We start from the raw sequence: 12565 nt of genomic DNA on the forward strand, positions 1-12565 counted from the left end.
AGGCAAGGCAAAGCCACTTCTTATATTTGGAAGAAAATTTTTACTAGTCATTAGTTTCTTTATGAAATATTCTATCCCACTGCCTAGGGTGCTGCGGGAACCCTCCACTTCAAACAGACGCGTTTCATTTTCACAAAAAGCAGCACATGCACTTGCATTTCATCGCTCCATCCCACCACGACCTTAAGTAAACACACTGAATTATGATTTTATACAAATGAGACTGTATTCAATGTAATTCAATCAAAATCTAATAAGGAAACGGTTCCTGGTTGATGAGGTCAGATTTCTCGGCGAGGGCAGAGATGGAGGTTTAGGTGAAGCATGACCGCAACATTTCTCAGCGTATTTCCCTCCCCACTGACTTCTAAATATTAAGGGCTCAACTGGTGTGTGTGTGAGATGAAAAAAACCCCTCATTAGCTTTGAAAAATATCCTTGATCAAATAACAGATCCACAAGATGTTTGCAAAGACGCATGTTCAAATGCATTGAGATACATTTTTTCTCTCATTTAAGAACTCAGCGATCATCATTTTTAAAAACAAAAGTATGACTGGAAAAGAAGTGAACTGAGGTTTGAACAGGCTGAGGCGGTGTGGTTGAGAACGGTCTGCACTTTTGAGCTGACAGGGCAGGAAGATAGACGCTAGAGCACTAATTCTCATCTCAATGACTTAAACATGTCCTCTGTCCTCAACTCACCATCCCATAAATTCCTGTCCTTCAGTCAAACACGCAACATTTGTTTAATGATCTTAGTTAGGCATGTCCTACTAGTCATCAACCTCAGAGAGAGAAACAGAGAGAGACAAAGATGGATGAAGAGGGGAAGTAAAAAAAGAAGAGTAGCGGTTGTAACATCTGCACTGCTTGGGTTTAAAAAGGCCTTATTTATTTTTGGTGATCAGAGCCGTATACTCGGAAGACAATGATTCTCATTTAGAGTCTCTTGGTTTATAGTCTGTTGAAGTAAACTGCACTTAGCCATACATGATAGACTCAACACAGGAGAATCCAGTATGACAAATACGGAGCCACAGGAAATCAGCTATAATCAAGCTCGATATTCATTCAAATATTCAGTTCCGTTTGTCTCCTGCTTCACATATTTAGATGTAGAAAACTGCAAATGTGATTTCTTACATATCACAAGTGTTTTAGGCTGGCATAATAAAGCTTAACTTACGCTTTCACTGTAATAATTACTGCAATGTCTTCAGATCCAATTATAAGATGTTAAATTATTAGGTGAAGTAAAAACGTTCATTATTAATGAATTTGTCACAATTTAGGAATATTGAGAATATTAAAACTATAAGTCTTGCTTTGAATTCAGTTTTCCACATATTCTGTAGTAGAGGCTGTTCTCTGTAGTCTGTAAAAGAAAGATTACCTAGAATACACTGATTTTGGTTGATCGGCAAAACAAATTTTCACAAAAAGGTAAAAATTAACATTTATGCAAACACAGATATATTTTAGCTTCAATATTCAAATATTTATTTAATAATATTGAATATTAATATATAATAATATACAAATAATATTATATTACTGTTATAAAAAATATGATTATATAATAGTTCATTATTATTATTATTATTATTATTATACAACTTTCACGTTTTGCCTCGCTCCCATAAAACTGAGAATATTCAACCTTGTGCCTGTAAACCATTTCATTTTGATGCTCAATAGACTTCTAACATTCTGTCCTATCTATTCTGATGCTCTGCAAAAGCTAAACTCTGTAATCTAGAATGATAATGATGGATGAGTACCCTCTGAATCAGGAATCTTAGGTAGGAAGCAAACTATGTATCTTTACACATTTAGAATAACAGCCAGGACCATTGAGACAAACCCATGTTGCTTCATGTGGTACTATCTAAATTAACACATTTTATTTAGTCATAAGAATAAAAGATAGTTGACTCAACCTATCTACAGTAGGTTACACTAACTAAAGTCAAGAATCAGGTTCAGATCAGGTAAAAAAATCTCAAGTTAATAACTGCACATTTTCACTTTTTACAGTGCAGCATTGACATTTGAGTCATTATATGACAAATTTCCACTATTTGTTCCACAAGTTTGCGTAATTGTATCCTTTGCTTGTTTTGTGTTCATTATATCTGGTAGTGAAAGTACTGGACATTGGATTGATGCCGATAATATAAAATGATTATTTTTAAGGATTACATTTTATGGGGCTGTCTGAGCAAAAGGCACGCTGCTGCTGTGCTGTTGAGGTGGTCTCATTTTCTTCATACTCACTCCTAAAGTTAACAGGCAGAATTAATGAGGACATTGAGAGGAGCCATCACCATATTTATTCAATAACAAATAATAACACAAAATACTCCCAACTCATCAGGGAGCTGCTGCACGTCAATTATACACAAAATCATATTTACACACCGTGCAGAAGGGACCTGCTACTGCATTGTTTCAAGTTCTCCAAGCATTCTGCCCATTCACGTCACCTTTGATTGAATTTATGAGCAATTTTTCCCATTAATGGGACGGTCTTTGTCTGGTTGAAACCATGTTTGTGTTTTGTTGGTTTTATTTTCCCTACATGTTTGTGTATGTGGTCATCATAAGGCCTGAATAACTATTGTGTCTGTAAGCATCTTAGAAAGAGAGAAGAAGAAAATATGGTGAGTGCTTCTGCTTTAATCAGCAAGCAGTCTTCAATTACAGGGTTGCATGAACTTTTTAAACAAAAGTCACATCACCAGATGTGCCTGTTACGCAGACGTGTGGGCAACAGTACCTGCTGCATTAGTGAATGTGTTGTATTCATGCTCGAAACTACTTCAGAGAACGTAAACTGTGGAACATTTGCCGTGTACACACATAGGAGAAGAAAGCGTTTATTGTTATTGTTAAATTAGATGCTGCGATGAGGAAATTGAGGGAAAAGGCTGAAACAAGGGTGAGCCAGGGTTGTAGACTCCAACTAATTAATTAATGACATGTTTAGCTTTGGCTAAATGCTTCCTATTATTACAGAGCTGAAGTAAAATAGAAATAAACACACATCGGGCATCCCAGCTGATCCATTTGTACTCATTGAGTGGGTAAAGTAACTCATTTCTTGCCCACTGCGGGTGAGATTGAAGGGAAGATGCGGTCACTTTTACCCATATTTAGACTTTTCATTGGCCAGCGCCAAACGTCGAATATTGGCCACACAGCTGGCTGCTGCCTCCTGCAGAATCTCATCCGTAGATCCGATCATGATGAGCAGGAGCTGCGAAGAAGAGAGGAACATGTCAGAAACAACATGAAATAATAACGCTGGCCAACATTCTCCTTTCATTAGACAGAACGTAATAAGCTACATAGCTACAATAAGCTACATAGCTACAATAAGAGTCATTCACGAAGGCCTCTTACAGCAGTTCTTTCCTGGGGCTTGAAGGAGACATCTAATCTGTTATTAAGCTATAAATGCAACTGTTTGCACACTGCAGATTTTTGCCAGAGGAGTTTACAGCTCCTGTGGCTGCCAAGGCCCGCTGCCTACTGGATGGCAGCAGCACTGCGCTGACTCATTAACTCACATATCAGTGTGTTTAGTTGCGTTGAGAGAGCGAGATAAGAGGTAGAAAGTGAGAATATGGCACAGAAATTATGTGAGTGAGTATATTAGAGGAATTGTGTTTGTTACTGCAATGAATAGGTTGAATAGTTGTTTAGAAATTCTCCTCTTGTAGAGCCCTGAACATTTGGCCATGTACTAAACCACAGTTTGGCTGCAACCTCCATCAGATCAAAGGTCATATCAGATCCCTCCACTTAAGCCTTGTGCAACCCGCTTCTTTTGATCCGTTCTCTCAACATCAGACTCTAAAAAAGACCACGTTCTGGAACATTCAGGCTATATATTAAAAGCTTTTTCTTTTATTGTACAAAAGAGAGTTGCTTATTATTCTGTCACACAAAGTGAACCTAAGGGGTAGAGTTTGTGCCAATGCCACACTGTGGGTAAGTTATAATACAGTTGTCTTTCTGTCGAGGGAGGGAGAGAGACAAACAGACAGACAGACAAAGTTTAGTGGCGAGTCGCGTTCCTAAATCTAAATAAACACAAACTGCGGGAAAACACACTGGCACAACGGGCAGTCTAAATCTGTTTGGTATGTGTGTGTCCCTCACTGCAGTACCAATAGGAGGTCATTCATTGAGCTTCATCCAGTTTATGCCAGCACATTTAGGCCAGAAGTTTTACTTTAGCAGGCCATGGTCAAACCAGATTCTCAAAAACCATGGATCTTTTTGTTTCTAAATGCTTAAAGGCAGGATATGAGCATGTTGTCACACATATATCACTTATTCTGCATTTCAAAATTCTGGCCGATACCAATACTGTAAGTTAAAGAATATTTTCATGTTACGGCCGATAACGCAATTGATTTAAGTGCTACAAGTGATTGAAATGCTACAAGTCAAGCAAGCACGAAAGAATCATATTTGTTTATGGTTGCATATATGTTTTATTGCACCATTGTTTACCATATTTGATAGGCTCTACATGTGTGTGTTGATCAATGTTTATGTGAATAAAATACTAAATTAAATTTGTTAATCATACAAAGTGATAATGTTTCTTCAGTAGTCTTGGATTAAACTGCTTGATTCATTTGGATTATTTCTAATTAAAAATGTATTTTTGTACTTTTGGAAGTGTGAACTTTGTTTGCACAGACCAAATGGACACAGTCGGACAAAAATGATGAGAGAATATATTCCTTGGATATAATAATATAATAAATAATGATAGAATGTTTTTTTGGGGTGAGCATTAGATGACAATACCTAATATTGACTGAAATTTTAAAAAAAATTAAATAAAAAAATCTCCAATATAGACCGGTAATGTACTATACCAATATAATATACATCCTTAAAATCCTTTCTAAAACTGTGTCAGTGCTTGTGGATTTGAGATCTATTCATGGCTGAGATGTGTGTTAAAGCTAAGTTTGAACTCTTTTCATGTTCTACACACATGCACCAAGTTTATATAGACAACACTAAGCCAAGGCACAGACAAAAATTCAACAAGACATTCCCAAAATTCCTTGCTAAAAGTTAAATAGTGAAGAATAAACAGATGGTAAGACTAATATTCTATATTAGCTCCACCGGATTCCTGAACTGAACTGACTTACACAAAAACAACAGATTCGATAGCATCTCTCCTCATCTTTATTTGTTAAAATCGCTTCCAGGTTCTTCACATAATTTCATCAGTCTCTCTCCAGCACATGAATATATCAGTTATCATGTTCAGCTGGATTTCCAGATTTGCCGTTTTTAAAACAGATCCCAAAACACCTCAAAGAGGCGAACGGATGCAAACACGAGGCTGCAGTAACATGCCAGCACGTTCAGACAAGCTGCTTTTGTGAGCAGTCAGAGGATGACCGCGACAGGGTCAGCCACCGTTTGCCAGAGCTCATAGAGTGTTATTCAGCCGTGGCCAAACAGGGGCTCCTAGGGCCTGGAGCGGAGCCTCAGATAAGCACTGCTCTCTGTCTACCCCTGCCCCTCTCAGCTCTCCCAGCTGGTTCCTGAACAGACTATAATAGTTCACTTGTTAAATACTCCCAAACCTCAGTAACATGATAACTTGCCTCATGTTTGAAAAATGAAGCAGAGCCTCTAAGACTGTCTTATATGCCGCAAGAGTGGGAGGATCCTGACCTCCAGGAAGGTAGAGTGAAAACATGTTTTCCCAGGCTTCTCTTTCAGCACAAGCACATGTATGTAAGCTCTCGCACATGTATGCATGCTTGCACACACATGCCATGTCACGCATGTAGGTGTTGTGGTGTTAAGTGCAGCAGGGGTAAGTTGCCGTTTCCTGAGGAGAGGGTTTAAATCTCAGTAAAGGCCCACCGTCCACCCGCCTCTACTTGTTCTCATCATCTACCCTTACTTTTTTCTTTACCTTTTTGCTTCACATTCCAGTTTTCTTCTCCATTCATTGATCAACTAGAACCCAGTTCTAAATGACTTGTCCCCTAAATGGCATATTGTTCTTGTGAGCTGCACACAAAAGCACACAACACGATCAGTGTAATCCAATTCATGACAAATGACTCATGAACTGGTTCTTTTTAGTGAATCAAAAAGTGTGACCAGTTTAGTCTGATCCTCGAACCTACCCTAATGAGTAGTTTCTTTTAATAGTTCAAAAAGTTACCCGTTTAAATCAGTCTGAAAAACTGTTATGTTAATATCATTTATATACTATTATAGTATTTAATAATGTTTTGAATGAGCTTTTATTAAAGGGGGCATAACGCACACAGTTTCACCCAATCTCATGTTAATCTTGAGTACCTATAGAGTAGTATTTAGTCTTTAGTTTTATCATATTTATAAAAGAAAGATACAACTTTACGATTCTCTCCGAAAAAAGCCAAGCTCCTGGAGGCGTGCCTTGAGCGGAGTTAAAGAGTGACGAGCACAGAGCGTTTCATTTACCATCTGCAGTTCTGAATCATCATCTTTTATAGTTGGGACTGCTCCATCTTTCAGTATCAAATGATGTGCAAATCCAGCGTCGAACTGGACCGTGTTTATAAACGTTCATCAACAAACACACTTAAATGCAGAGCACGAATTCCGAGTATGGGTCACCATACTTGGCAATACGTCACTTCACTTCACTTAGTTTACGTCATGAAGAGCCACGATAGAAAAAAACTCTCTGAAACTTGTACGGACGTTTTAGTCATTTTAGTACTTATTTCAGTTAGTTAATCTTATATTTATATTTTATTTAATTTCAGCTTAATTTCTATTACCAAAAACAACTTTTACACGTTTTCAGTTTAAGTTAACAGTAACAACACTAGTCTGAAACATAACCTGTATAATTTACATATTAGCAGCAACAAAATTTCTTTAAGCAAAATGGACGTTAGAACTCAAAATTGGAATCAAATTGAATCAATAATTTACACCGAATCAAATTGGGAAATCTATAATGATGCTTTTTATGAGAAAATGTACTTGTGTAAATAAGCAAAATACTCTTCCTTTCTTTTACTATTTTCCATATACACTTTCAGGTTGAAATTATCCTCAGTCTATTCACTTTGTTTTATTCTTTTCCAGGCTCTCCCTTCTGTTTTCTTTATTCTTATTCCTGAATAAACATGCAAAGAAAAAAGTATTTTAAGGCTTTTCGTGTTATCTACACACATCTCTTAAACCTTTTTCTACTCTTACACCTGAGATACCCTGCATTCCTCACCTCAGACGAAACAGAGGGTCGAGTCATGCTGTTTCAAGACATAAAACACTCCAAACTTCAGACACATGCTACAGTAGCCAGATCAGAGAGCTCAGCAAGAGAGAGGGAAAGAGAGAAGACTGAATAGCCTGAGTGTGTATAAGGATGTCATCTGCTTGCCATATCCACAGCAGCTTCAACCTGCTACACACAGACCATGACTAAAAGGAAACGTATGGAATATTTCTACAGGTTGAGGCTAAATCATGCTCTCTCCTTCATATTTTGCACATATAAGCACATTTGCATGCATACTGGTTTGTTTTGAACACATAAACAGGACAGGAGGGAAAATAGAAGCAACATCACAGAGCTTTCACACATAAGCGCAGATTCACAGTCCACAAAAAATACAGTCTAAGCCGCAAGAAACATACCAGGATCTGGCAACTCGCACCAGCTGGAATCCTCTCAGATGAAAATGGCTGATAATTACCGTTCGTATTTTGTAATTTGTCTCGCAAAGGTATTTTTGCCTATGAAAGGAGTTCTTTAACAGAAAAATCTGGCTAAAGCTGTCTGCAAGGATTTATGGTTTCAACAAACAATCTGCAAAGCTGTGGTGGTGTGCTGGAGGGAAAGAGAAACTGGATGAAAAGAGTTTTCTGAGCATCAGGCACAACAAGGCACATCCGAATGAAAGCTGTGAGATACTGAGTGTACATGTCAAATCAAACGGAGTGTGTGTTTAATTATCACAGGCTACAGGACGCTCATAAACACAACATGCTGAACAGTGTCTTTCAGAGATCAGCAACCCAAGCCATAGTAGTTCCCAAATGGGCTGAACTTGTTTTTTTGAGGTGTAACACACTTGTAAAATCATAAAAGGCTTTTGTTTCAGAACCAATTTAAAATGCTCTTTCGTATTTTATGAAATATTCAAATGGAATATTAAAAGTTGTTTTTTGAGTTTAAATTGTGTAAAAAGTGTAAAGACAGAATTTGGAGAGGCTGGAGGGTGCAGAGACCATCTCTAATGTATTTTCCAGTGTAAAATACTTTTTTCTCAATGCTTAATTTCCTCTGCTAAAGCTTGGGGGACTGAGTTCTACACCATTAAGAACGTCGAGCTGAACATAAGTCTGAGAGGGCACAGCATGCAAAGCGGGAAAGGGAGAGAAAGCGGAGGAAATCATTACAGCTCTAAGCTGTTGGGTGTACAAGAGCTACTGACTCTGAAATACGATTGCAATAATAGCAAGAGGCAGTCTTGAGTTTTACACCCCTTCATAAATTAGACTGCAGTGCAGACATCGTTCTCTGATAAACTGTCTCTCGAAACCCATTTACAATGGTAGGAAATATTGTTTTAACATGTCATAATAGCCGATATATCATTTTAAATAACAGTTGTAGTGGTGGTTGTTCAGGTGGAGACAGCAAATATGTCAGTGAGAACAAGTTAATGAGGTAATGAGGGCACAATTGAAGGTTGGATGGTGCAACTCATGCAGACACAAGCATTCACACAGACACAAACACTCAGCTGTCCAGTTTTTGTCATTGCATGAACCGGGCAAAAAAACATTCGCCTTAACGATTTTTGCAAATTGGACATTACTCTTTTGGAACACCCAAAGTTCAGTCCAGCCTCTAATTATGGGCTGAGCTGAACCACATTCACTGCACCAGCACATCAGACTACAGCACACCATTAAAGGAACATGGGAAAAAATATTTGGCTGCAACACGACAACCACTCTCATAATTTATATCCAGTTGTTATTGGGGGTGTGGGGGAAGCGTTTTAACTGTATGTACGAGCTCTCAAACTGTTTTCTCATGTGAAAATCTCATTGGGAAAGTGAAATGTGGTTAAATTTGAATATTGGCAAAACATGTTTTGTTTTTCTCCCAAACTGAATTACAGTATACATAAATAAAATGTAATCTTTTATTGAAGAATACGTAGTTCACTAGTGTTAACTGCACAGTCATCAGGTAGAGAGTATCTTGAGTCTATGCTGAACCCAGTCTGAGTATATGAAGGTTGCTGTTTTAGTCTATATAACAGACCTCTTAGAGTAGACTTTCAGTGTCAGAAAAAAGTGCAAAAATAGTACATTTAGAGATGCAACATCTTGTCACTGGGAAAGTACCCTTAAAGGGGTCATGACATGGTTTTTGGTTTATTTTAATATGTTCCTTGAGGTTTACTTATAATGTTAATAAAGTATTTATAAATATGAGGAAAAATAATTTTTAACCCTCATTCTAAACCTCTTCCAGAAACAGGCTGTTTTTAAGGGGCGTGTCCTTTAAGGCTTCTCAGTAATCGTCCACTGTTATTATTGGCTAACATCACTGCATAGGAAACCGTATCAATGCCACCTCGCTATGGCATGTGTGTTTTGACAACAATCAAAATAAAATGGTCATTTCCAGACAAAGCATTATGAAATAATTTACTTAAAGTTTGTGATGCAGCTGCAGTCAGATATACAGTAGTACTGCTTCATCTTTCAGAAAATTGTGACCTCTCCATGACACTGTGCCTGGTTTACAAAACAAAATGCTCTGATCAATCCTTTGACACGATCCGGGGTGCCATTAAAAATGAACTCTCCACTTGTTCCTTGCGCTGGAATCCTTCTGATACTGTATCTGTACAATGTTTTTTTGTCACATAATTTGTCACATAATTTGTTTTGTATTCTCCTGCCCAGGGACAGCAGATGAAATTTAGCTTTGTAGCTAATTCTGGGGCAGTTTTCGGACTGTCTATTGTCCCTGTCAAATAAAGAATTAAAAAAATTTAAAATAAAATACAAAGACGCTAACAAGCTGTTTAAACTAAACGCGTCAAAGCGAGCGTTCTTTCACTCCATTTGTCCATCTGACGACAGACTCAAGCATGTGGACTGTGTCAGAAAGCGAACGCGCATCTGTATACTGTATCCAGTGTAGACAAGATAGCAGCAGTAATTGTAATTTCGATTTGTGACACTTGCATTCAGTGTGATCATGTGTCAAGCTGTTAAATGACTGAATGCCATTGGGTGGGGTCTATGGTGAGAAGACTATTCGTCGATGTCTTGCTCTGGGGGTAGTGTTTATGCAAATGACTGTGCCCAGGTGAAGTCACCTTGCCCCTCGGATCCAAAACGAGCCATTTTTGTTGCTTAATTAAATAAATGCTTTATTTATGAGTAGGACGTTTTAAGCTATGGTACTTGCAGGATGGTACAAAGACCTCTTATATGCCAAAAGATCAAGGCAAATTTGATTTCTCATGTAATGACCCCTTTAAAAAATGACAACTTTGTACCTTATGCACACCTAAAAGGTGCATATTTGTACCTTTGAGTAGTTATATATACACCCTTAAGTTACTACTATGAATTTTGTAATGGAAAATCATGTAAAACATGTTCCTTTAAGGGTACTGCCCAAGGGACAATCTGTCGTACCCCTAAAGGTACAATTTTTGCAAATGTTTCAGAGAGTGGAATAGTTTTTTAAGGGTTATGCTAATCACTAGGTGACATTATGGAGTTCTATAATAAAATGCATTAGGTTTCTTTTGAGCTGCTGCAGTTTAGACCTGTCACTCTAACAGCCACATCTTGAAATGCTTGATTTTTGGCATTAGCGGAGATCAGTTTTCCCTAAATAACCCTGAAAGTGCTACAATAAAACCTACATCACACCTAACACATAAATCCGTTTATTTACTTTTAAGACTTAAGTTTTAAAGACCATGTAAGACATTGTTGTCTAACATAGCGTGTATTTTTTTATTTGAGCACCATATTGAGTGAATTAGAAAGTATACCGGCAGTGTTCTGTCACCCCAGACCAGTCTGTCCTGGGCAATGTCATGCCACAGTCACATTCTGCTCCTTCTTCCCAGCAGTGTGCTGAGCAACCGTTCCCCGCGCAACAGCCTTTCAATGCTCAGCAGCCCTGGCATGCTAGGGCTCAGAGGACAACTGGGGGGTGGCGGAGCGAAGCTCAGTATACACACTGCTGTTTACACTGCTGAACTTCCGCCCCCCTACAACACCATCACCCCCACCCCTTCAAAAAAAAAGAAAAAGAAAAGAAAACATGCCTTGTTCTCCTGCCCTCATTGCTCAAATATAGTTTTAAATACATCCTCTCAAAGCTTATTAGTGATGTTTTCATGTGCCAACCCTGCTTGTACTTGAGAAAGCTCTGAGAGCAATGCGAAAAATGAGATCATGCAGTACCTTGACTACTCCGTTTTCATGCATTGTGATGCAGTTATTAGGGTCTTTAGACAGCTCAAACAGAGCCCGGGCTGTCGCTTGGTGCACCGAAGGATCTTTTGATCGAAGGTAGTGTACCAGTGGGGCTACAGCTCCAGCTTCCCCAAATGATACACAATTACTCCCCCACGTACAGCAGCAGGAGATGGCTTCTGCCAGGTACCGCCGTAACTTATCGTCCCCCTGTAAAATCACACAAAGAGAGGGAGACAGAGAAAACCTAATTAAATCCAGTATTGACGGATACACATTTTTAGTTTGGTTACAATTGAACAGTTACATTTTCAGTAAAAAAAAAAGTACATTAATACTATGAGGTGTCTTTACTGTTTGTTTGGCTTACGTTAGAATAACAAAAATGCCTCTAATTTCAGAGAAGTGAATTTGTCAATGTGAAACATGACTAGATCAGCACTTACAGTATTGGTGAGATTGGCCAGCATGGGAACCACACCATGGTCTGTAATAACTGCCAGGTTCTCCACATCTTTAGCAATTTTGGCAATGGCTGCACAAACACTGGCCAGCACGTCTTTATTCTGTGATTTTAGCAGGTTAACAATGAGCTCCAAACCTCCCACAAAGGAACGCACCATTTCTCCAGCATCCTAAACACAGAGAAAACAAGAAAATGTCATGAATTGCGAAAACATTTATTTTTATGTGTTATGTGTCAAATCATTCACTGAACTATTGAGAATAGCCACATTTCTCTTATGATTCATGGAGACACTACAGCATGCTTTAGGATGAGACGCAGACTGTGAGATTCAGCAAGTCTGTTCTCATTCTGTCACATATGAAACCTGTACATGTCAAACTCAATCAGTTCACACTACCTAGAGAATATACTCACTTCAGAGAGGAAATATGGCTGAAATAAAAGAAGAAGCATTTGTTATTTTTCCCTTTGTCTGCGTGTGTGTAAAGCAGAGCTGGTTTTAGGCTTTGTGGCACCATGATAGAGGACGCGCTTTCTCCCAAAGGCCTCAGGTCACATGAAAAAGTA

The 12565-nt window shown here is 38.3% G+C and overlaps 2 protein-coding genes across 4 annotated transcripts in view; one reads left to right on the top strand and one right to left on the bottom strand.

The window, feature by feature from the left end:
* rab18a (RAB18A, member RAS oncogene family) overlaps positions 1–12565 on the top strand; it is an 83739-nt gene that overhangs the window by 66723 nt on the left and 4451 nt on the right. The gene's annotated exons all lie outside the window — the stretch shown is intronic.
* The window catches only part of odad2 (outer dynein arm docking complex subunit 2), a 71761-nt gene continuing 61511 nt past the window's right edge, over positions 2316–12565 (bottom strand). For both annotated transcript variants that reach the window (XM_079398430.1, XM_079398429.1), the window contains exons 18-20: positions 11976–12164; positions 11518–11739; positions 2316–3262 (exon numbers count right to left, since the gene is read on the bottom strand). In XM_079398430.1, coding sequence (XP_079254556.1) covers positions 3149–3262; positions 11518–11739; positions 11976–12164 — 525 coding nt within the window. In that variant the 3' untranslated portion in view covers positions 2316–3148. The remainder of the gene's footprint in view (positions 3263–11517; positions 11740–11975; positions 12165–12565) is intronic.

This window comes from Barbus barbus, assembly GCF_936440315.1.
Source record: "Barbus barbus genome assembly, chromosome: 38".
NCBI lineage: Eukaryota > Metazoa > Chordata > Actinopteri > Cypriniformes > Cyprinidae > Barbus > Barbus barbus.